This window comes from Camarhynchus parvulus, chromosome 18, assembly GCF_901933205.1.
Source record: "Camarhynchus parvulus chromosome 18, STF_HiC, whole genome shotgun sequence".
Taxonomy (NCBI): Eukaryota; Metazoa; Chordata; class Aves; order Passeriformes; family Thraupidae; genus Camarhynchus; species Camarhynchus parvulus.
In genome coordinates, this window is record NC_044588.1 from 6,821,616 (window position 1) to 6,845,721 (window position 24,106).

Below are 24,106 nucleotides of genomic sequence, written 5' to 3' on the forward strand. Positions count from 1 at the left end.
CTCCAGCTCTGAGCGTTGAGGATGGGCACAGAGCCCTGGCTGGAGCTGGAGGGGGCACAGCTGGATCTCTGGGCCTTCCTCTCCACCATGCTCCTCTCTCCTGTCCTTCCCTGGGAGCACAAGGACAGGGAAATGCTCTCTGGATCCAGGGGACAGCTCCCACAGCTGCAGGACATGGCACCACCCACGGCAGATGAAGAGAAGCTCTGGATCCCTGGGATGCCAGGTGAGGGCCAGCCCTTGCAAGAGTGACAGATCTGGCATACTACACACAAAGTCTGGCAGAAATTGCTTATTTCCTTCTCCAGACCAGCTCTTAGGACATGGCAGCGTTGGATAAATCATTCACAGACAACACAAGATAGGAGGAAACAATAAAACCCCAGGCAGAGAAACTGTATAGAAATGGATCAGCTTTAATCAGTATTTATTGCTTGCTCTATTAATCCTGAAATCAAACTGACATGTGTAACAAAATAATTATTCTCTTGGCCAGAAGCAAACATTTAATACTTCTTTTTCATTAGTTTTGAAATAGGTAATCCTTCCTCTCAGCTGTAGAAGGGTGTGAGAAGCTGTCAAAGGAAGAGCCAGAGCTCAGTGAGGACATTAATTGTGGTGCATCTCCCAGGGCCAGGCTGGCACAGCCTCTGGGGAGCTCACGAGGGCAGAGCTCTCACTCTCACAGGCTGGGCTGAGTCCTGCTGCTCTTCAGTTCCCACCTGAGATCAGTAACTCACCAGTAACTCCATCCCTGGGGATCAATAACCCACCAGTAACCATCCCCGGAGATCAATAACCCACCAATAACCATCCCTGGGGATCAATAACCCACCAGTAACCACCCCTGGGGATCAATAACCCACCAGTAACCGTCCCTGGGGATCAATAACCCACCAGTAACCATCCCTGGAGATCAATAATCCACCAGTAACCGTCCATGGGGATCAATAACCCACCAATAACGACCCCTGGGGATCAATAACCCACCAGTAACCGTCCCTGGGGATCAATAACCCACCAATAACCGCCCCTGGGGATCAATAACCCACCAGTAACCATCCCTGGGGATCAATAACCCACCAATAACCACCCCTGGGGATCAATAACCCACCAGTAACCATCCCTGGGGATCAATAACCCACCAATAACCACCCCTGGGGATCAATAACCCACCAGTAACCATCCCTGGGGATCAATAACCCACCAGCCCCCCCCGGGGGCCGAGCACTGACCCAGTCCCCAGCGGTCCTGGGCAGCCCAGGGGCTCCTGCAGGGCTGTCCCTTCCCATCCTGGGAGAATCCAGAGGCAGCCATTCATCCCCCAGGACATTCCCTGAATGGAGCATTTTCTCTCTGCAGGAGGGACCCCAAAGCAGGGACCGTGTCTGCTCTCCACAGCACTCCTGCATTTCGGTGTTTGGAGCCCTGGGATGTCTGTGAGATGGGCAGGGCAGCAGCACCAGCTGTGCCCAGATGCAGGAGAGGTGGGTCCATCCCACAGCTGCAGCTGCCCGAGTGCCAGAGGAAGGGATGAAATCCTGTTAGTGGGATGAGATCCTTTTCCCACTGAAATCCTGCAGATCCCACTGAGCTCCTCAGCCAAGGAGAGTGGGGCTGCTCAGTTTGCTGCACTGGGGTCATTCCCAGCTGTGGAGATGGTTCAGTTTGCTGCAGTGGGGTCATTCCCAGCTGTGGGTTTGTCCAGGCTGCTGCACTGGGGTCATTCCCAGCTGTGGGTTTGTTCAGTTTGCTGCACTGGGGTCATTCCCAGCTGTGGAGTTTGCTCCCAGCGGTGGATGGAGTTCATCCCTGCCCTCAGCAGGTCCCTGCCCGAGCCCTGGGGCTCCCCTGGAGCAGCTGCCCCAGCAGGGTCGGGGTTAACCCGTGGGCCAGAGCGCGACCACGGCGATGGCGATGAGCAGCAGCACGATCACCACCAGCATCCCTGCAGGGACAGAGCAAGAATCAGGATTTCTGTGATTCAATTCCTCCCCCTGCTCATCCCCACAGGCCTGCACTGGTGACCTGAGCAGAGACCTGGACCCAAACCCCACGTTGGCAGAGGGGTTCCTTCCCTTCCTGACCCCACAAATCAGAATTTCCCAGCAGAGCCTGTGGGATACCTTCCTCCCTGCACATCTGCCACGGAAACATCAAGGGATGTGTTTAACTCACAGCCAGGCCAGCTGAGCTTTGCTAGAATCCCTCTGTACCATCCCACTGGGGCAAAGGATTATTCAGGAGGAAATCCACACTGCAGCAGGAAATTGTTTCCAACACAAAGTACTCCTGCTTTCAGACAGAACTCTGTGCAGGGCTGGGCTGTCAGGCACGGACCTGACCTGGGGGAACAGGGATCATCCAGCCCTGAGAGAATCCCAGCGCCCTGCCCCACCTCTGTGTGCCCCATCCTGCCCCGAAGCCACTGATCCCTGCAGAGGTCAATGACAAGGAGATTGTACAAAATGGGATCCCTCCCCTCTCCCTAACTCCCCATTTCCCAGCAGGAACCCTCCCCTTTCTCTCCCATGTTTTAGAGGAAAGGAAGAAATGTTTCAGTGAGAACACCCCGGATCCACCTCCCAAAGCACCCCCAATAAACAAACTCCTCACCCAGCTGGATCCCTGTGCTGGGCACTGGCATCACACCCATGGGCATCCCCTGGGCTTCAATGATCTCTTAATTAGGAGGCTTTAATTAGTGTTCAGTATCTGCTGTGTGCAGTCTCCCTGCCCGAGCTGAGGGAATGCAGAGGGTTCCAAGAGTGGAAAACCTGTCCCTTCCTCTCTCTGCTCACTGAGGACTATTACTCAACCACTGACAGTATTTACAAGTCCAGCTCATGGCAATTAAAAAAGGATGTATTGAAATAAACTCCTCCTTCCAAGCTGGAAAAGGATATTAGACACTGCTTTTTGTAAATACTGTCATGTTTTCTGTGCAGAAACTGTTCCTCTGCCAGGGGGCCAGGATTTTTTTTTTCCAGGGAAGTAAGAGTTGCCACCAACAGTATTTTTTTCTCTTATGCTCAGCTGAGACCATTTGTCATCCCATCCATCCCTGCCCTCTGGCACTGGGAGCCATTCCCTGGCTCCTGTCCCTCCATCCCTTGTCCCCAGTCCCTCTGCAGCTCTCCTGGAGCCCCTTCAGGCCCTGCCAGGGGCTCTGAGCTCTCCCTGGAGCCTTCTCCTCTCCAGGCTGAGGAGCCACAACTTCCTCACCCTTTCAGTCCCAAATTTTTTACACCTCAACATACATTTTGGAGTTTTCCACAGAGCCAGAAGCAAATAATTTGCCTAAATAGGGAAGAAGTAAGATCTGATAAAGCTGCCACATTCCCATTCTCTGTTATGTTTTGCACTGGAGGGAGAAGTTTTAGAGGGTGCAAATCCTTCACACAGTTTCAGAGTAACAGAGTTTATGGACTCCAGCAATTAAGAGACAACCGAGATCAGCTGCTTGGAAAATACTCCCTAGGTGTGAATTACTAATGATACAGGGGGCAGTTAATGGGGTGTAATTATTCTTTGGCAAGTCCCAAGAAAAACTGCACATAAACCCCAAATTATCCCCAGCAGGAAGAGGGGAAGGTGGGGGCTGATAAAGGATTGCTAATGGGCAGTGCTGAGTGAGGGAACTGCAGGGCACTGAGAGAGGGGACAGCGAAGTGAAATAAACCTCGTTCCACCCCTGGGAAAAGACTGGAATGAAAAACCTGAAGCCAAAAAGGTCAAGTGCTGTCCTTGTCCCAGCTGAGGTGGGAGAGGCAGAACTGCTGAGCCCAGGGACACCAAACCAGGAGCACAGGGCTGTCCCCAGCACACACACAGAGCCAGGGACACCAAACCAGGAGCACAGGGCTGTCCCCAGCACACACACAGAGCCAGGGACACCAGGACAGGAGCACAGGGCTGTCCCCAGCACACACACAGAGCCAGGGACACCAAAACAGGAGCACAGGGCTGTCCCAGCACACACACAGGGCTGTCCCCAGCACACACACAGAGCCAGGGACACCAAACCAGGAGCACAGGGCTGTCCCGCACACACACACTGTCCCCACACACACACAGAGCCAGGGACACCAGGACAGGAGCACAGGGCTGTCCCCAGCACACACACAGAGCCAGGGACACCAGGACAGGAGCACAGGGCTGTCCCCAGCACACACACAGAGCCAGGGACACCAAACCAGGAGCACAGGGCTGTCCCAGCACACACACACAGCCAGGGACACCAAACCAGGAGCACAGGGCTGTCCCAGCACACACACAGAGCCAGGGACACCAAACCAGGAGCACAGGGCTGTCCCAGCACACACACATCCCAGCACACACACATCCCCAAGCTCCTCTCCCAGCACACACAGCAGCTGCTGCACACATTTCTCCCCTGAACCACAGAACAGAAGATTAGAAGGATCTGGAGGTTTTAAACCTGGGTGTTTCACATGCTTTCCCCACTGAAGCTGTGGATAGGATCTGACAGGAATTCTGCATTCTGAGGTCCCTGCCTGCTTTGCCTTTTTTTGCTGAAATGCTATGAAATATAAATATTCCCCTTGAAAAGGAACTCTCAAAGAGAGGTTCAGGAATCAAAACCATTCTTAAAGTCAACAGGAGTCAGAAGAGAACAAAGGAAAGATTCTCGTGCAAAAGGAAACATTCCAGGAATACAAATCCCCACTGCATCCCAGGGAAAGGTGGGAAGCAGAAATCCCTGTGCAAATACTGAACAAGTAATCAAGGCAGGCTGCAGTAAATGCCATGCTCCTGAAAATCCCTGGGCTAAAGGCTCTGGGGCAGTGCTCCAGCTGCTGATCCCACTGCTGATCCAGCTGCTGATCCCACTGCTGATCCCAGTGCTGATCCCATTGCTGATCCCACTGCTGATCCCTTGCTGATCCACTGCTGATCCCACTGCTGATCCACTGCTGATCCCAGTGCTGATCCCAGTGCTGATCCCAGTGCTGATCCCATTGCTGATCCCATTGCTGATCCACTGCTGATCCCACTGCTGATCCCAGTGCTGATCCCACTGCTGATCCCACTGCTGATCCCACTGCTGATCCCTCACTGCTGATCCCACTGCTGATCCCATTGCTGATCCACTGCTGATCCCAGTGCTGATCCCACTGCTGATCCCACTGCTGATCCCAGTGCTGATCCCACTGCTGATCCCACTGCTGATCCCTCACTGCTGATCCCTCACTGCTGATCCCACTGCTGATCCCAGTGCTGATCCCAGTGCTGATCCACTGCTGATCCCACTGCTGATCCCAGTGCTGATCCCTCACTGCTGATCCAGCTGCTGATCCCAGTGCTGATCCCAGTGCTGATCCCAGTGCTGATCCCAGTGCTCATCCCAGTGCTGATCCCAGTGCTGATCCACTGCTGATCCCACTGCTGATCCCACTGCTGATTTCCCTCACTGGGGATATTCAGAGAGCAAACACAGCTCTGGGTCCTGAAGAAAATGCTGATTTCAGCCCATTAAAAGAATTCTAAGGCATGTGCATGTGTGTGGGGCCAGCTCCTGTGCCCTGACTTCAGAAACTGCAGGGCTGCATCCAAGCCCATTTCAGCAATGTCCAACTTGCATCTGGCAAATGCCAGCCCAAAACTGAGATGTGCCCATGGCAATGCCCTGCCCTGAGCCTGCAGAGAGGGGCTGCAGGGCAGGCAGCACCCCCAGCACCTGTCAGTGAATATTTCTGCCAACAGCAGCTCTCCTTGGGCTTTTCCCTGTCTTCCTGCTGATTTGAGTGTAGTGTCACTCCCAGGTTCAACACTGGTGACTTTTATGGATGATAAAATAATAATAAATAGCATGCTCGGACTTTAAAGAGCCTGTATAGCATTCCATTATCTGGAAAAGGCAGCTTGGTTTAGCCCAAGTAAGTTATATTCCCACAGAACTGTCTATCCAGAAGTTTATGAATAAGTCTTCTTTTACAAGGGACACGGAGCAGTAACTTTAAACACATAATTGTTGTTTTATAGGGCAGCAGAGAGGCAGGGCAAGGATGGGACCTTAGGCACGAGGCCTGGCTGCTTTCCTCCAGGACTTCTATTTAATATCACAGTTCTAAAGAACCCAAACTTTATCTGCTGTTTCAGTGAGTTAATTTGAAGCCCGTGTTGCCAGATATACGGCAGAAACCGTGCCCAAATCCCTTCAAAGCCTGCTTTGGGAGGCAGAGAGAACCAGCCTGGAGGCTGGCTCTGAACCCTCTGCACATACCTAAAGCACTACTTTCACATGGCAGGCACCCCAAGAAATCCATCTTGCTGTCCTTTATGTTCCCTACAAAGAGCCAAGCCCTTTCTCCCCCAAAAGCCATAAAACCCTTTCCCTCCAACACTTCCCCGCGCTGGGTATTCAATTTGTGCCGCATTAAGAAGCACTTGAGCAGAAATCCCACGCTATTAAGCCGCCTTGTGTGTAACTACAGCCCCATTCCTACACCTGCAGCTCTGAGCCCACCTCTCTGGAGGTTTTCCTTTATTAGTTTTGTGACAGCCAAACGTTTTCTTGGGCGAGAGGGCCGGGGAAACGCTCCTCACCCAGCCGCCCCAGGAACCCGGCCCTTATTGCTTCTGACCTTCCTTTTCAACTGCTCTGCCTGCAGAAATTCAACACTACAGTTGTACCTCGCGGCCCTGACATCAAAATCATTGGCAGGTCTCAGAGAAATCAAGAGCAGGCTGCGCCAGGTTATTAAAGGCTCCAAATGTTCATGTGTTTCATTGGGTCTAGAGGAGGGGGAGAAGGCACTCCTCAAAAAAGCTGAGCTCCTTGGAAACAACAATATTGCATTATTAATTCCTTATTTGGAAGAAAGAACAGCCCAGGTCGTTCCTGTGTGAGATGAAAAGGCTCTGGGTCCATGAGTTATTGCACATTTGGAGCTGTTCATGCTATGCCAGATTAACCCAAAAAAACAATTTATCTGAGGGGAAGGTGCAGACTTTGTTTGTGCACTTTAACTCCTCAGTGAACATTATTTCACACGCCAGAAATTGCATTTTTGTGGGGTTTGGTCATCTCAGGTTGGAGCTGGGATTCCCTGTGGATGCACAGATGAGTTTGGTGCTAACACCAGCTCTGATCGGGGTGTGGAGATCCCTCAGGGCAAACAAAGTGGGGCTAAAACCCAGCAGGGTGAGAACCATCCCTACCAGAAATCAAACATCAGATCAGCCCCAGAAGCAGCATGGAGCGAGTTCATATCCAAATCTATCTGATTTCAGCAATCAAATAACCCCAAACTTCGGGTCCCAAACCCCACGGGCAGCCTGGCCGAGGGCAGGCAAGTGAGAGAAGTGTATCTTTAATCCAGTATTGTTACACTTCCATTTGCTTCTTTGTCAATCTGTTTTTCAAGTCTCAGACCCATGCCAGGTAATGCCCTGAACTGCTTCCAAGCACAACTGCCCCGAAATCCCAAATTCCTTCCAGGAGTGGCACAAGCCCAAGCTCACCCCAAGCTCGGGGCTCTGCTCCCAGCCTCCAGCTGCTGCTCAGGTTTCAGCTGCTCCATGGCAAGGTCACCTCCTGCCTTTGGAGGGCTTTGGGTGCCCCATTTGTCTGTGTGCCTGCTGAACCATTCCTGAGCTCCTGCTCTGCCCTGAGAACCAGAGCTCAGCAAGGGCAGCTCAAAGGCAGGAGGGTTTCCCATGGAAATGAGAAAATTTAAATGATTTTCCCTTCTGAGCCACCAGAAGTGAAGCTCAGAGACAGACATTTGTTCAGAGCTGAAGACAAGGCAAGAGCACAGCAAGAACTGAACTGTCACAAGTTTCAACTTTCAGAGGAGTCTGTGGGAAAGGGAACACTTGGAGCTAAATCTGCAGCTCCTTTAAATAGCAGCAGGTAGCTGGGAGAGGACAATGGTGGAGAAATGGTTCAGGTACCTCTGAGCCACAGTGACTGAACCAGAGAGCTTCATAAAGGAATCCACACCTGAACACCTCCTGCAAAAACACTGGGAAATAAAATCATTGCCTGGGCTCACCAGTGCATCAGGAGCAGGTGTGAGAGGCAGCAGCTTCCCCAGCCCAAAAACCCCAAATCAACCCAAAACTGGCAACCTCAACCCACCTCTGCCTGTTGTGAGGGGTGGGCTGGGACAGAGCTGTGCAATCACCCAGCCCCAAGCTGGAAACATCCTCATGGATTTTCCTTTTGTTCCTCTGAGTGACTTCACAACTTTCCTTGCTTGGCCCCACACCATCACCAGACTCTTTCCAGCCCCAAAGGTCACTGGCAGATGTGGTTACTGGATTGCTTTGCATGTGGCTTGGTTTTTCCCCCTTTTTTAATTAAACAAGCACACACAGACACACAGTTTCCAGCTGTCCTTCCTCCAGACTCCTGGGCATCCTTTCCCTGACATCAGGGACAGCCAGCAGCAGGAGCAGCTGAGGGAAACTCAGCATTTCTGAGCAGCAGAGCTGCAGCCTGGAATGGCACCTGTGCAAGTGTCACACACCTCAATGTGCACCAAAGGTCTCCCAGGAGAAAGGAAACAAAACAGCTCAAAGAAGAGCACAAAGGGTCTAAAAATCCCTTATTTCACGTGAGGGTCACTCAGCTCAGTCCAGCAAGCCCAACCAAGCCCCAGGTGTCACCTGAACCCTTCTGCTCTGGGAAAACCAGCAGGAAGGGTGAGAAAGCACAGGTTTAACTGGGATTTCCCCATCTCCAGCAGAAGATACCCCCCAGGGCATGAGCCCTGAGGAACAGCAGGGTTTGCCATGAACTGTGCCATGGAGCTGTGCTGGGGAGAGCAGCTGGGACCAGGGAGTGCAGCACAGCCAGGGAAAGCTCTCCTGGCCACAGGAAACCCAAGGTTCCTGATGGAAAACCCACCTGATGGGTGGGACCTTGGGCAGCACCGGTCACAGAGCACGGAGGAGATTTCTCCCTGCACTCCCAGCCTGGGGGATTCACCAGGGAACCCCAGCGCTGGGGCAGTGTCCTGAGGCTGGGGCTCCTCTGTCTCCATGGAGCTTCTCCAGCTCAGCCTCCCTGCCCAGCCCCTGCCCCAGCCCCAGCTCCAGCAGGGGATGCAGCAGCCCAGCCCAGCTGGCAAACTCCAAAGGGTTTTCCTGAAAGGAAGGGTCAGAGCCCAGCCCTGCTACCTGCAGCAGCCTGGGGACAGGCAGAAGCTGTGACAGATGATCTCAGCAGGGAACTGCTGTCCCTGCACCACTCTCCCCAGCAAAAACAAACGGGCAAAGAGAAAGAATCAGATGAAAGGGCAGCTCTGCCGGCCTGGCACAGAAGGGACATCTGCCCACGTCCATCTGCCACCAGCCCCACACCCTGGCTTTGTTTTTGGTGGGGTCACTTGTCTGCCATTGTGGCTGCCTGAACTGCCTCCCCAGGACACCAGGGCCAGACAGGGAAAAAGGTGGCAACCACCAGCTCTGCTCAGATGCATCACTAAATTGTCCCATCAGTCACTTGGGAAAGGATTCTCTTTTGCCTCTGCCTTTGTTTTTCACTCTGGCAAGGGCTGGGATCGCTCCCTCCCTGCTTACATGGACGTATCACAGCACCAAAATTCTTCCAAAGGGTTTCCAGCATCCCATGAAAAAAATAAACAAGAAATAAAAACAATCCCAGCTCAGCCAAATGAGCGGAACAGCAACAGCAACAACCTCAAAGTTTTACTGATCCATCTGACCCTGCAGGGAGAACCTCCCCACGAGGCACTGAGCAAGAAGAACCTACACACAAAAAGATCAGGTTGTGTTCTTGTCACTCATTTAAGGTTGGATTAAGTGCTCCTGAAGGCTGCTCCATGTGTCTCCGATTTGCCCAAGTGCCCTGCTCACCCAGGAATGGCAGGAACTGCTGGAAATGGGCTCTGCTGGCTCCCCCGTGCCCGGGATGCCTGGCTCAGTGGGGCTGAGATTTCCATACAAATTGCAAAGCTCCCAAATGGCTTCCTCAGCGCAGGGCCGGGGGTGGAAACGGGAGAATCGTTAATGATTAGTTCCTTATGGCTCCCACATTCTTGAAGCATATTTCTCGCAGTCCCTGGAACACTCCTGCATTCTTGATTGCAAAATGGCAATAAGTGATTTCCTTTAAAAGCCTCGTCTTTTATTGAAATACTAAAAATACCCCACTAGCCCCAGTGCACTGCAGCCTCTCTCTTTCCTGGACAGGCCCCATCAGCCCTGATGTATTCTGTTTTGAAGACAGCAATAAACATTTCAGCATGGGCCGTTCAATGCACTTCATAATAGATCTTGCATTTCCAGTGGAGCCCTCCTAGCACCATAAATCATCTTTACACAGACTTAAGTATGAGAAACTCCAGCTCAAAACCAGCATGGGCTTTTTTTTTCTTTTTAGAAATTAAGAATGGGCACAAAGCAGTCAAGAATTCAATGTGTGACAACTTCAAACACGAAACCACTGGGCTGACCCTGTAAACCAGGGCTGCTGCAATGGTCAGAGCCACACTGTGCACTGCTGCTCCAGTCAATCCACTCGACACAAACCTGCCCTGGTGGGGTGAAAACACTCAGAGAAACTCCCTGCACACCCACTCTACCCAAACAAACACGGCTTTCAGGTCTGGGACACTCTGGCTGCTGCTGATTTCAAAAGCCACAGATGAAGATTAATGACACTGCACGCCTGAACTGCTCCCACACACCCAGAACTCCTCTGGTTTCTCCAGTCCATGCAGACTGGAAGCCCAAACTGTTCTCCCCCCTCTGCTCAGGATGTCTCTCTCCATCTGCTGCAGAGCTTGGAGAAAGCTCAGAGAGAATTCCAGGTACACAGCAAGGAGGCTCCTGCCTGAGCCAGGGAGGCCAGGGAGCTGCTGAGGGACCTCACAGCTGGGATTCCTTGGATGGAGCCCAAGTTGTGCCCATTTGGGAACCCGTGGGAACCCTTGGGAAGGCCAGGGAGCTGCTGAGGGGTCCCACAGCCTGGATTCCCTGGATGGAGCCCCAAGATGCCCCCACAGCCCCAGCTGCTCTCAGGAAGGCTCCTCCCAGCCCACCAAAGCTGCTTTGGGAAGCCCAGCACAGCAGGGACAGAACCCTGGAGTGCGAGATGGATTTTCACCTCAAACACAAAAGGCAAAAAGCCTTGGTGTCCTCCTGGCTGGACCTTTAAACACCCAGGTGAAACGTCCTCGATTTTAACACCAACACCCCTTTGGATTCAGTTCCAGCCCAGTTTCTGCTGGGTGCAGCCTGCCTGGAGAATTCTTGACACACATACAGCTGTTGTTTTGTTGGGAATCGTGTTTTCACAACTCAAAGAACAATCCTGCTTTTAGAAACTTGCTCAACCTTTGGCAATGCAGCCTAATCAGCAGAGAAACTGCAGAAAGCAGCAACCAAATCCTCCTTATTAATACCATTTACAGCTGCTAACAACTCCAAGAACCTTCTAGAAATGCCAAGGGAAACAGGGTGGGTGAAACAATCCCTTGCAAAGCACTGAGCCAATATACACAAGAATTGTGATAAGAAATTAGGTTTGACTTGCACAATCACTTTAAAAGGTTTTGGAAAATAGAGTCAGAAGAGCAGGAGGCTGATAAAATAACAGAGTTCAGTAGCAATGCAAAAATTTCATGCAGATGAAGTGGGGAATTCAATCCTTGCTGAATTCTTGACATCATTTAGATGTTAACAGAAGTTTCTTCCCCAAAAAAAGAAGGCAAGGCATCTTCAAAGCCCACACACAGATCCCTGACTCCTATATGCAGAGTACTACACAGAACTATTTTGGGTTTGGACGACTGCATTGTCTCATGTGTCAGGATGACTATTTGATTTTCTTTTATTCTTTAATTTCAGCCTCGAGCAGAGCCAAACCTGCACAATTTATGCACGTGCAGTGCAAGAGGTCCCCTCTCATTTTGTGTCAAAAAAAAGAAAAAAAAGAAGAGAGAGGAGGAAGGAAAAACCACAGCATCATTTCATCCCCGTGCCTTCCTAAAACCTGAGAAGTTTATGGGCTCTTCACTCCAGGGCCCTGCTTTGCCTCCCCACAGGACAGCTCCAGCTGCCCCAGCAGCTGCACAAAGGAAATGAGGAAATCACTCTGGGAACGGCGTGCTGGGGACACCCGGCACGGGTGACAGGAGCAGGGTGACACTGCTGTGTCACTGCTGTGTCACTGTGTCACTGTCATTGTGTCACTGCTGTGTCACTGCTGTGTCACTGTGTCACTGTCACTGTGTCAACTGTGTCACAGCTGGGAACAGCGTGCTGGGGACACCTGGCACGGGTGACAGGAGCAGGGTGACACTGCTGTGTCACTGTGTCACTTTCATTGTGTCACAGCTGTGTCACTGTGTCACTGTCACTGTGTCACTGCTGTGTCACCATGTCACTGTATTACTGTGTCACCATGTCACTGTGTCACAGCTGTGTCACTGTGTCACTGTGTCACTGCTGTGTCACCATGTCACTGTATTACTGTGTCACTGTGTCACAGCTTGTACTGTTCACTGTTGTCACATGTCACTGTATTACTGTGTCACCATGTACCGTGTCACACTGTGTCATTGTCACTTGTCACTGTGTGTACCATGTACTTATACTGTGTCACTGTGTCACAGCTCTGCAGCCCCAGCAGAGCCCTGGCAGAGCCTGCAGAGAGCAGCACGGGCTGGAACCTTCCCTGGTGCCTCTGACGTTGTTGTGTCCCCTCCCTGGCAGTGCCCAGGGCCCGGCTGGGCAGGGCACAGTGGGAGGTGTCCCTGCCATGGCTGGGGTGCCACTGGATGTCCCTCCTCTAAGGTCCTTCCCAACCCACCCCACTCCAGGATTCTATATTTTGCATCACATTTTCCTTATGGAGAACATTTCCCCTTTTCAGCTCCTTAAGGTTATTCCCAGATATGTGTGGGGGCTGACAGACAAAAAAGGTAAATATATAAAATTAAGGGGAAAAAATATCTGTGTAAGGATTGGAGCCTGTATCAAACAAACAACCAGCATGAAAATACTTGGGAGCCATTAGCTGCCTGATTTACTAATTTCTTTTTTTTTCCTGGAGTCTAATCCTACGGTTAAATCTACAGAGCTTTTCCCCTCACACTTGTAGGGGGAGAAGAAACCCCCCCAGCAGGGAGGCACACAAATCTCCCTGGACCATTTGTCTGAGTGCTGCTCTGCCCAAAGCCAGGATGCTGCAGCTGCTTTTGCAATAGCTCTGTTTTGATAGAATTACCAGCACTGTCCCTTATTAATCATGTTGCCACTACAGGTCCCTCTGGAGCATTTGCTTAGCCCATACTTTTCCAAACTCTTCCAGTTTCCTCTGCATTTATTAAAAGATGACCACAGTTAAAGCAAACCCCTGCTACTACAGAACAGAAGGGAAAAGAAGAGGGGAGAGAGGGAAAATCACCTTTAGCCATGGCTTTTCCTCTATTCCCAGAAGAACCTCCCCCAAAGCACGGGGCTCAGTCTTTGTCTCCCTGGCTGTTTAAGGTAGCATTAAGATTCAAGGAACACTTCCCTGGATGCCACTGTTTGAGCTGGGATCATTGGAAGAAATTTGGAATTGGCACAACCCCTGAGTGCCCACAATCCCTGAGCTCCTGCAAGTGCTGCAGAGCCAGGCTGGAGTGCTCTGCTGGCACGGAGGGCACTGCTGGGCATGGAGGGCACTGCTGGGCACGGAGGGCACTGCTGGACATGGAGGGCACTGCTGGACATGGAGGGCACGGAGGGCACTGCTGGCATGGAGGGCACTGCTGGGCACGGAGGGCACTGCTGGACATGGAGGGCACGGAGGGCACTGCTGGGCATGGAGGGCACTGCTGGCATGGAGGGCACTGCTGGACATGGAGGGCACGGAGGGCACTGCTGGGCATGGAGGGCATGGAGGGCACTGCTGGCATGGAGGGCACTGCTGGACATGGAGGGCACGGAGGGCACTGCTGGCATGGAGGGCAGGGCAGCTCCCGGGGTCCCTGGGCAACCCCTAGAACCCTGCCCTTCCCCAGGGCCCTGCTCTGGGGCTGGCAGCACCATGGATGTGGGACTGACCTGAGCTGACCTCCAGCCCCTGCCCTGCTCCCGGGAGGCTCCGTGTGTGCCACGGATCAGCCACGGATGCAGGAGAGTTCTGCTCCTGCCAGTGCCCACTTCCCACGCCAGACCTGGAGGATGCCATCACTGCAGGAAGGTTCTGCTCCTGCCACTCTGCCAGTGCCCTTTTCCTACCCCAGACCTGGAGGATGCCACAAATCAGCCACAGCTTGGGGAGGGTTCTGCTCCTGCCAGCTCTGCCATCCCCTTTTCCTACCCCAGACCTGGATGATGCCATCACTGTGGGAGGGTTCTGCTCCTGCCAGTCCTTGTTTCCCACCCCAGACCTGGATGATGCCACATATCAGCCACAGCTTGGGGAGGGTTCTGCTCCTGCCACTCCTCGTTTCCCAGCCCAGAGCTGAGGATGGGCTCCCAAGGAAGGGGATCTGCAGTGCACACAAAACGCTGCCTAGGAAAGCTTCCCACCGACTCCACGTGGGCTCTGACTGGGAAGATCCCCATCTATCCCCCAGATTTCACATTGTTTTGAGGACTCTGCTGTCTGCAAAGCATTAACTCCAACCAAGTGATACAATTCTGCTAAAATTACACTCCTAAGCCACATCTTTCTGAGTCACAGAACAAATATGCCTGTGCAATTGAAATAAAACCTGCACAGTTTCACAGTTTCTCCAGTGCTTCAGCCTCTCCTTCTGCCTCTGCTCCCACCAAGGCAGCACAGGCTGACGACGTATCACAGAGCCCATCTCCAAGCAGGAATTCCACTCACAGGGTTTGGCTTTAGGAGTAGGCCAATTAAAAACAGAGATGAGGGGATGCTTATCCTTTTATTTTTAGCACAATCAAGGTCTGGTGGGAGGGAATCCTAATAAAATTTTAAAGGGAACACTTCTAATGGAGCATCCTTAATTTTATAATGAAGAGGTGGATGCAGTGATTAGTTTCTGCTTACTAGCAGCTTTTTTTTTTTTTTTGCTATTTTGATATTGTTCACTGTGGTTTTCATGGCTTTGAGGGGAGGTTTTTAGCAGGACCAGCTGCCAAGAACATCTCCCAGTTAGCTGCTTTGGTCATCAGTCAGTAGCTGCAGTTTCTATCTGCAAATCCAATAATTCCAGAGCTACCAAACATCATTTTCCCTCAAGATTAGTTTTGGTGGAGAAAAACACCCTTTGGAAGGCAAACCAATTTTTTTTTTTTAATTTAAGTATTTTAGCTATCAAAACACATGGTGCAGCCTGGAGTGGAGCTGCCCATAAAAGCTCTGCTCCTCAGCCAGCCTGCCGGTGAACATGGGAAAGCAGCAGCTCCAGCTGCTCCAATTAACTCCCAGCACCTTCCCCGGAGCCCAGACAATCCCGGGCTGCTTGTCATGCAAACAGCCTGGGAGCTGCATTCTCCAGAGCAGGGTAAGGGACTGAGTTAAGCAGATTACTGGGGAAGGAGTCACACTCAGCAGCTTTATGAGACGATTAGACCCTGGGAAATTCACACCCCAAATCCCCCAGCCCTGACAGAGCACACTTGCTCCAGGGCTGATCCCCAGCTCCAGGATCCAGCTCAGTCAGGAACCTCCCTGGCAGCACCAAACATTCCCTTCGCAGTGAACTTCCACCAGCTCTTCCCCCAGCCAGAAAGGGAGATTCTGATAAAATTGTACAGGGGGAGAGGTGGCAGCAGCGTTTAGCAAGGCAGCAGCTCGTGCTGAAACAACTGCTCAGAAAGAGCTGCTCTCCCTCTCACCAGCGGGTTTGGAGAGAGGCTGGCACCAGCAGCATCACCCAGAGCATCACCCAGAACATCACCCAGAGCCCCCCTGGGCTGGCACCAGCAGCATCACCCAGAGCATCACCCAGAGCCCCCTGGGCACCTGGGGCTGCAGGGAGAGCAGCAATGCCCTGCCCTGGGCACTGAATAAACCCAACACAGCACCAGCAGCAGCTCCTGCAGCCCACACAGGGGAAATGATCCCACTGTGACAGGAGATCCCCAGCTCTGGGCACCTGGGGCGCTGAGACCCCAGCAGGGTCTGGCTGCCCCATGGCAGAGGGGAGATGCCCCTGCCTGCACAAACCATGGCCTGGCAGAGCACTGAGGGTGCCATTCCCTGCCTGCAGAGCTGGCACAGGGGCTCAGGGTGCCATTCCCTGCCTGCACAGCTGGCACAGGCACTGAGGGTGCCATTCCCTGCCTGCAGAGCTGGCACAGGGGCTCAGGGTGCCATTCCCTGCCTGCACAGCTGGCACAGGGGCTCAGGGTGCCATTCCCTGCCTGCACAGCTGGCACAGGGGCTCAGGGTGGCATTCCCTGCATGCAGAGCTGGCACAGGGGCTCAGGGTGCCATTCCCTGCCTGCAGAGCTGGCACAGGGGCTTAGGGTGGCATTCCCTGCCTGCACAGCTGGCACAATCCTGACTTTCTGCCAGCTCATGGCACCATGAGGAGTGACAGGTTCTGGGAGAGGCTGTTCCAGACAGGGCTTTGTGATACTTCATGGAACAAAGGACTCTGAGTTTAACAGGATTATTATTGCACAGCACTATTATTGCACAGCACTGTTATTGCACAGCATTATTCAGCAGCCCCCACGATCTGAAGCATTACAAACCCCCCTTTTCTGGATCTGTAGAAAGGAAAGGTGTAACCCCCTCACTCCAGAGAAGGTGAGTGTGCCAAGAGCTCTCCCTCCTACCTGGGGTATTTTTATCAGAGATGTCTCTAAAAATACTTCTCAAAGAAAGTCTCTTATGCAAGAATTAGACAGCTCAAGACCCCAGAAGTGCAGTCTAGCTCCACCAAAGGAGACTCCTCCAGCAGGGATGGTCTCACCCTGGTACCAATGGGACAAAGGGCACAAACCCCGTGGGCAGCCTGACAGAAGGGCTCATCTGCATGGTGGGACAGCTCTGAAAGGAAAGCACAAGGCTGAGTGCTCCTGCTGAGAGAGCTGAGGTTGTTCAGCCTGGAGAAGGCTCCAGGGAGAGCTCAGAGCTCCTCCAGGGCCCCCAGGACAAGGCCTGGAGGGATAGACACAGGGAATGGCCTCAAGCTGAAGGAGGGTAGGGTTAGATGGGAAATTAGGAACAAACTGTGCCCTGGCAGGGTGGGCAGGCCCTGGCACAGGTGCCCAGAGCAGCTGTGGCTGCCCCTGGATCCCTGGCAGTGCCCAAGGCCAGGCTGGACACCGGGGCTGGGAGCACCTGGGACAGTGGGAGGTGTCCCTGGGACAGTGGGAGGTGTCCCTGCCATGGCAGGGGTGGCACTGGCTGGGCTCTGAGGTCCCCTATCCAATCCAAACACTTCTGTGAGTCTCTGAAGACTGAAGAGCAGAAATCACACATTTCCTGCCTCCCTGATCCCCATTTATTTCTTGACTAATGCTGAATGAAGGCATGAAAAGGAGATGGGGTCCCCCCATCCCATCCCCATCCCCATCCCCATCCCCATCCCCATCCCCATCCCCATCCCATCCCATCCCCATCCCCATCCCCATCCCCATCCCATCCCATCCCATCCCATCCCATCCCATCCCATCCCATCCCATCCCATCCCATCCCCATCCCATCCCATCCCCATCCCATCCCCATCCCATCCCCCATCCCCATCCCATCCCCATCCCCATCCCCATCCCATCCCATCCCATCCCATCCCATCCCATCCCATCCCATCCCTGCCAGCCTCATTAGGGATGCCCAGCATCACCCTGCAGACAAAGCCACAGCAAACAAAGTGTGGGGAGAAGGGGGAAGGGGGGGAAGGGGATTTTTTCCCTTTTTCTGCAAAGAAAGGAGTGTGGAGGAATTCCTCATTCACTGATCTGGAGAATGCATTAATATCCCAAGTGTTGGCACGGCCCCCCGTGCTCGGGGGACCAACAATGACTCCGAGTCTGGGATCTTCAAATAAACCCCCCCTGCTGTCATGGCCACCAGGAAAGAGAATAACAGCAATATTAGCTGACCTTCATCTTCTTGTTTCCCCAGACCTGACTGCTAGACCTCTGTTTGCCTGTTACTAGGATTTCTTGGCTGAAAAATGTGAGCATTTCCTAGACGATAAAGAGGCAGTTTATTAGGTAAATAAACCAGGCCCTGAGCAGCCTCTGCTGCCTGATAATGAGGAGGGAAGGAAAGGCCCAGACCTCCCTGCACCACCTAAAATAACCCCAATCAGGGCTCTCTGGCTACCACCACACGCAGATTTTTCAACAGACAGTTAATGAACAAGAGAAGGTCATTCCAGCCCAGCCAACTTGTGCTCAAAACCATTTGCTGAGAACACTACAGGCCATAAAAATCCCAGCAGGCACTGTCTGTATCCTATAAAACTGTCCCTCTGTGGAAGCAGATAGCAGTTTAAAATAAGTGTATTCTTTCAGGCTCCTGACAAAAGGAAGATGTTTACAGAGGAGAGCCTGGGGACACCCTGCACCATCCCCTGCTTCCCTCAGCCCCAGGAGCCACAGTGACAATCATCATTAATTATCAGGCACACAACAACCCCAGGGTGAGGTGCAAGCCCACAGCACCTCCCTCAAAAGGCTGCTGCAAACTGCAGCCAAGTTTTCCAAGTTTTCCCAATGCACCTCGCAGATAAATGCAATAACCAGGCGGATTCAGAAAGCGTGGCTTGCAAAATGAAACTTCACTGAAACAGAGCCAGTGGCACCACTCTCCTTGCCAAAAGAGAGATGTTCTGGTGCAGGATTTTTGATTGTTTAGGAGATGAGTATTACACAGGAGCTACTGTGTGTCCCAGTCCATCTGTGATACAACACAACCTCAATGCAGCCAGTGCCCCACGAGCCACAGCCCCACACCCACAGAGCCCAGAGCCCCCAGAATGTCACACCAAGGCCACTGGCACAGGCTGACCATCCTGCAGAGAAGCAGCCAGGCTGCACATTCCAGCCCAGACCTGGCTCCTGCCACCAGCTCCCAGCTGGGCTCACAAACAGCTGTGACATTCCAGGGTCACTGCTCTGCTTCCCCCAGCAAGGTCACTGCAAACAGCAGCTCCAGGGTGGCACAGCAGCTTCAGTGTGAGCCCTGTCACCCTGTGTGACATCCAGCACCCATCCCCTCCATGTGACACTGAGCAAAGGGTGCAGAGCCCACCTGGAGCCTGGGCGAGCAGACAGGCAGCCCAGGTGACAGTGACATTGAAGGGATCTCCCCCAGGGCTGCACAAAAATCTCCATTTTCACCTCAAGTCAGGACATTTCCTAAAGCAACAGCAGAGCTGACCAATCCCCCACAAGGGCAGGGCTTTCCTGCTGCTCTCCCCATGAGGACACTGCTCCTCCAGCCCACTGGCACCATGGCAGGAGTTCCACTGCACTTCTGCAAAACAAGGAAGTATTTGAGATCCCAGCCCCTGTTGATTTACATCCCCGGGTTCTGCTGGGATCAGCATCCTCCACACATCTCAGAAAGCCCTGAAGAGACAACACAACCACTTGTCCCCAGCAGCCTCATTTCCCCCTGACCACATCCTCCGTGCATTGTTGTGGCCCTGCAGTGCCCAGGGCTGGGCAAGAGCAATTCCAGATGCTGCCCCTCGCTCTGCTCTGGCCTTGGCAAACACAAAATTCCAGATGCTGCCCCTCTCCCTGCCCTAGGCAAGCACAAAATTCCAGATGCTGCCCCTCTCCCTGCCCTGGCCTTGGCAAACACAAAATTCCAGATTCTGGCCCCTGGGCCTGCCTGGGCACTGCATGCTCAGCCCAGCTCTGGCTGGGGGATCCAGGGTAACACCCCAAGGGAGGCTGCAAAAGGCTCATTCAGGAGCCAAAGATGAAGACAGAATTTCAGTCTGCAGGAATCACTACAAACCTTTGACCCAGATGATTTCCCCCCTGATTTGGGTTTGAACGTGGCACGAAATCCCCGAGCCTGAGCACCGTTGGATTTCAGCTCCAGATCAGGGAGAGCAATTATTTTGTCATTGAGCACATTAGGAAAGAAAAGGCAGAAGGAGGCAAGTTTGAGCCTCTTTGGTAATGTACAAATTAACACATTTCATCACTGTTTTCAGAAATATAAATTAATGATTTAATTCTGCAACACATATCCTTGGAAACCGAGCTGTAAGCAGTCGCGCTCGGATGTTTCACACAATTCCATTTTCTCAATATTGAAATCCAATTAATTGCTTGGCCTTTTGCAGTGATGGGCAGCTTGGGTGAGCAGGGTGCCCAGGGGCTTATTTAGCACCAGATTTGCAGGATCCCACTACGTGGGCTGACAACAGCTGCTCTAAATCTCCTGCTAGGTATGAGCAGGCTCTGATGAGGTTCAGTCTGTTTGAACAGCTGCATATGCAAATGTAATTAAGAAGATCTCGATTGCCTTTTGCTCCCCCTCTCTGTGTCTCCTGATGAGGAGGGATGGCATTTCACTGCTCCAGGCTTCAGCCTCTGCCTGACTGACACCTCGGCCTGGCCCAGAAAGCTCTCACTCTGGGCTGTGCCATAAACAAGGAAGGCAGGAGTGATGCACCCCTCACCCTGAGCCTCAGCAGGACAGGTACCCCAAAATCAGGGATCCCAGAAATGCCACTCTGGGGTGTCCCTAAAGCCAGGAATGGAGGCAGGAGTGATGCACCCCTCACCCTGAGCCTCAGCAGGACAGGTACCCCAAAATCAGGGATCCCTCCAGAGCCAGAGGGGAACTGCAGCACCCACACAGCTGCCACCCACAAAACATAGGGAAGAAACAGCTCTGAGTATCCCCAGGTCTGAGCAACCTGGGCAGGATGGAGGCTCCAGAGCAAACCAAGGCTAATTAGAACAGGAAGCCAAAAATTAAAGAGGGTAAAAACCACTGGGAGTGCACTGAGAGGAAATCAGATCACACAGGGCTAACCAGGTTAGCTGGTCAGACAGTGAATTTTGTAGACAAAGGAAGTGACAGATCCTACCCACACAGACTTCAGCAAAGTGATGCAGCCCCAGATGGGAAAGCCTGGAATGAAAACCTGGGGATCAGCAGAGCTGGAAGGGCAGGAAACTGGTGAGAGGGGAAGTGGCGTTGAAAGAAGGAGCAGAATGGATGGAGGTCACTGGCAGAGCTCCTCCAGGAATGGTCAGCAGGCTGAGCTTATTAAATGTTTTTATTAATGACCTTGGCACGAGAAGTGAGTGTGCTAATGAAATCTGCTGCTGACACAAAGCTGGAAAGCAGCAGCAGCACACAGGAAAGCTGGGACTGGAAAAGGGAAAAAAATGGGAAACTGTGAAGATGAATGGAGAAAGGGTGAAATTCCACAGGATGGGAGAGGAAGCCACGCTCTGGGGACAAACAATAGTTTTTGCTGGGAGTTGGAAAGAAAATGAACTCGAGTGGAAAATGTTCAAGAGTGAGAAAGGCCCAAGCAAGCAGCTCAAACCAAAATGACTGAGGCATCAACGTGCTGGACTTGCAGTATGTCCAACAGCCAGAGAAGAGCTGGAGCTGCTGGACAAGCCAGGTTACAGGGTTTACAGAAACCCAGGGCTGTGAGCAGCCCCAGGCATGCTGCACTTGATTCCTGTGCTTAAACATCCAAAAGGTTTAAGTAGGAAGGAGTATTAAAAAAAGACTTGGCAGAAACCAGATTAATTCAGGAGATTAAAATGTAAAGACAGTTGTTCAGCCCTGCCAAACAAAGCTGGGAGGGCACACTGAGGGATCTCCTGGACACACACATTTGAGGGAAAAAATAAAAAAGAGGAGAGAACTATTCAGGACAGCAGAACAAGGGCTGCACGTGGGCATCATGAAGTATCCCTGACAGGTCCAGGCTAGAAATAAGTTTATGACCATTTCAGCCTTCCAATAGGAGTAATGGGGGGGAAAAAACAAGCTTGTTCTCAGAAATTGATCCTGAAGGGATCCTCTGACCCAGAAGGTCCCATCTTTTCCTGCTCAACACACACAGGGCTGACAGCACCAGGACATGCTGTGCTTCCACCTGGGACTCATAAAGCAAATCCAAACCACCTTTCTTTTACAAAAAAACCCTTTTTATGACTGCTTAGGTCCATCCTCTTTCATCAGCTGAATCCATTCCAACACCTCAGCACCAGCAAATATTTGAGAAGTGAATACAGTGAGTGTGAGGAGGAGGAGGAAGAGGAGGCAGAGCAAGGCCAGGAGCTGGCTGGAGGGCACAGGGGCACTGCAGGAGTGGGCACCAGGCTGGGACACTGCCACCAGGCTGGGGACATTGCCCCCAGCACAGTCCCCTCTCAGGAAAACATCTCAAGAGCCAGGCCAAGAGACGTCATGCCACCAGAGGCTGGACAGGTGACTCAGAGCAGGGCAGTTGTCAGGGCAGCTCTGACAGGGAGGAATATCAGAGTAACCTCTGCAAGAGTCAGATTGCAGGAAAGGCTGATTTCATGGCAACTGAACCAGCTCCTCCTCCCCACTGAGCAAAAAACAAATGGATGGGGACTTGCTCATCTAAACACACAGGAAACGTCAGAGGAACAAACCTGAGCAGCTGCCATTGTAATTTATAAAACAAATTAAATCCACGGCAAAAATAAGCAAAACTTAGAACAGAGAGATCACAGAACCTGGCAGGAAAAGGCCCCAGCCTGCATGAATCATTATTTTCTAGAGGAAACCTTATATAATCCAAGCTACCCTGTTTTAAAACAAACCAAACCTTCCAAAAAGTCCAATGAACGGGTTTAGCAAAGCTCTGGTTTTCATTCAGGTGTTTTGGGAAGGTTAAAACAAGTCACCCACCTGGTGCAGATTAATCTGCTGCAGTTTCCACCCTGCCCTTGGCACCCCCAGCCCCTCCCTGGGCAGGAGGGGAGCTGAGCCCTCACCTGGCCTCAGGGAGGTGCTTGCATTGCATTGCCACCTGCTGGAACAGCAGGAAAGCAGGGACAGGGACAAACTGCTCTGTGCTCCCCAGGACACAGCTCCTGCCCCAGGAGGGACCTGCTGAGCCTGCTCCTCACTCTCATTTATCTGAGAGGGCAGAGGGGTGCACACAGGAGAACGAGGTCTGCTGCCCTCAGGCTGCTGGGAACGGGATGGACACAGACTCACCCGCTGGAAATAAAAGCTCCCTCTTTTCTTTTTCTGCTTGTTTTTACTGGGACAAAGTCATGGTTTTCTGCGCTGCTTCCCCAGGAAACAAGAGCAGCAGGAGAACACAGAGAGGGACTGGGGTGGGAGCAGCAGTGCCCAGCTCCCCTCCCCAGAATCCATCCTTCAGCAGGACCTGAAGCGTTTCTGACCCCACACATGGCACAGCTGAGGTGCAACCACCTCTGCACAGGTCATGTCTTTGGACCTTTTCGACCTTGTATGTAGCTTAGAATTTTGCATTCTACTAGTGTGAGGAAAGCTACTGTGATTAGGATTGGTAGGGCATAGGAGAGGGCTATGATGAGGTTAATTAGAAGTGGGTAGTTGGTCATGGGAGGAAAGGTGGTTTGGGTTAAGCTAGGGAGAGGATTTGAACCTCTGATTTAAAGGACTTAAGCCTTTTGCATTTTCCGAGCTCTGCCACACTACCTGGTCCTTTTCTTGCACAGGTGGCATGAGCACCCCAAATCCCCTTGGCTGCTCCAGACACAAACATTGAGGATGTTCTTATCATAGCCAAAGCCTGGCTTAACCATCCTCTCTACTCATGGTCTTTAGGGAAGTAACCAAACAAAAAATCCCACTGCAAAACTGAAGGATGGGGGAAGGTTACCCCAAAAGCACCAAACCCCTGGTTCCCCCAGCATCTCTACATTAATTACACTTCAAATTATTTGCAAATTTTTAAATGCAGTTCTTAAGAGGATGTTCTAAGGGTTAAAGTTTCTAATAAAACCATTTATTGAGAAATGGTTAGTGAGTGTTACTCTGCAGAAAGCCCTAGAGGTGCCCAGACTGGCAGAGAGAGGACAAAGCAGCCCAGGAGCAGCCGAGGCGAGGCTGAGAAGGCAGGACAGTGCACAGAGCCATTCCTGGGGCAAAGCTGGTGCAGGCAGCCTGGCACTTGACTGATGGGCTGGGTGAACACCCTGCTGAAAGCTCAATGCAAATTTCTGAAAT

The 24,106-nt window shown here is 52.2% G+C and overlaps 1 protein-coding gene across 1 annotated transcript in view; it reads right to left on the reverse strand.

Annotated features, from left to right (window-relative positions):
• Window positions 1-400: 400 nt before the first annotated feature.
• STX8 (syntaxin 8) overlaps window positions 401-24,106 on the reverse strand; it is a 78,817-nt gene continuing 55,111 nt past the window's right edge. The window contains exon 8 of the mRNA XM_030962319.1: window positions 401-1,948. Within this exon, the coding sequence (XP_030818179.1) occupies window positions 1,881-1,948 (68 nt within the window). The 3' untranslated portion in view covers window positions 401-1,880. The remainder of the gene's footprint in view (window positions 1,949-24,106) is intronic.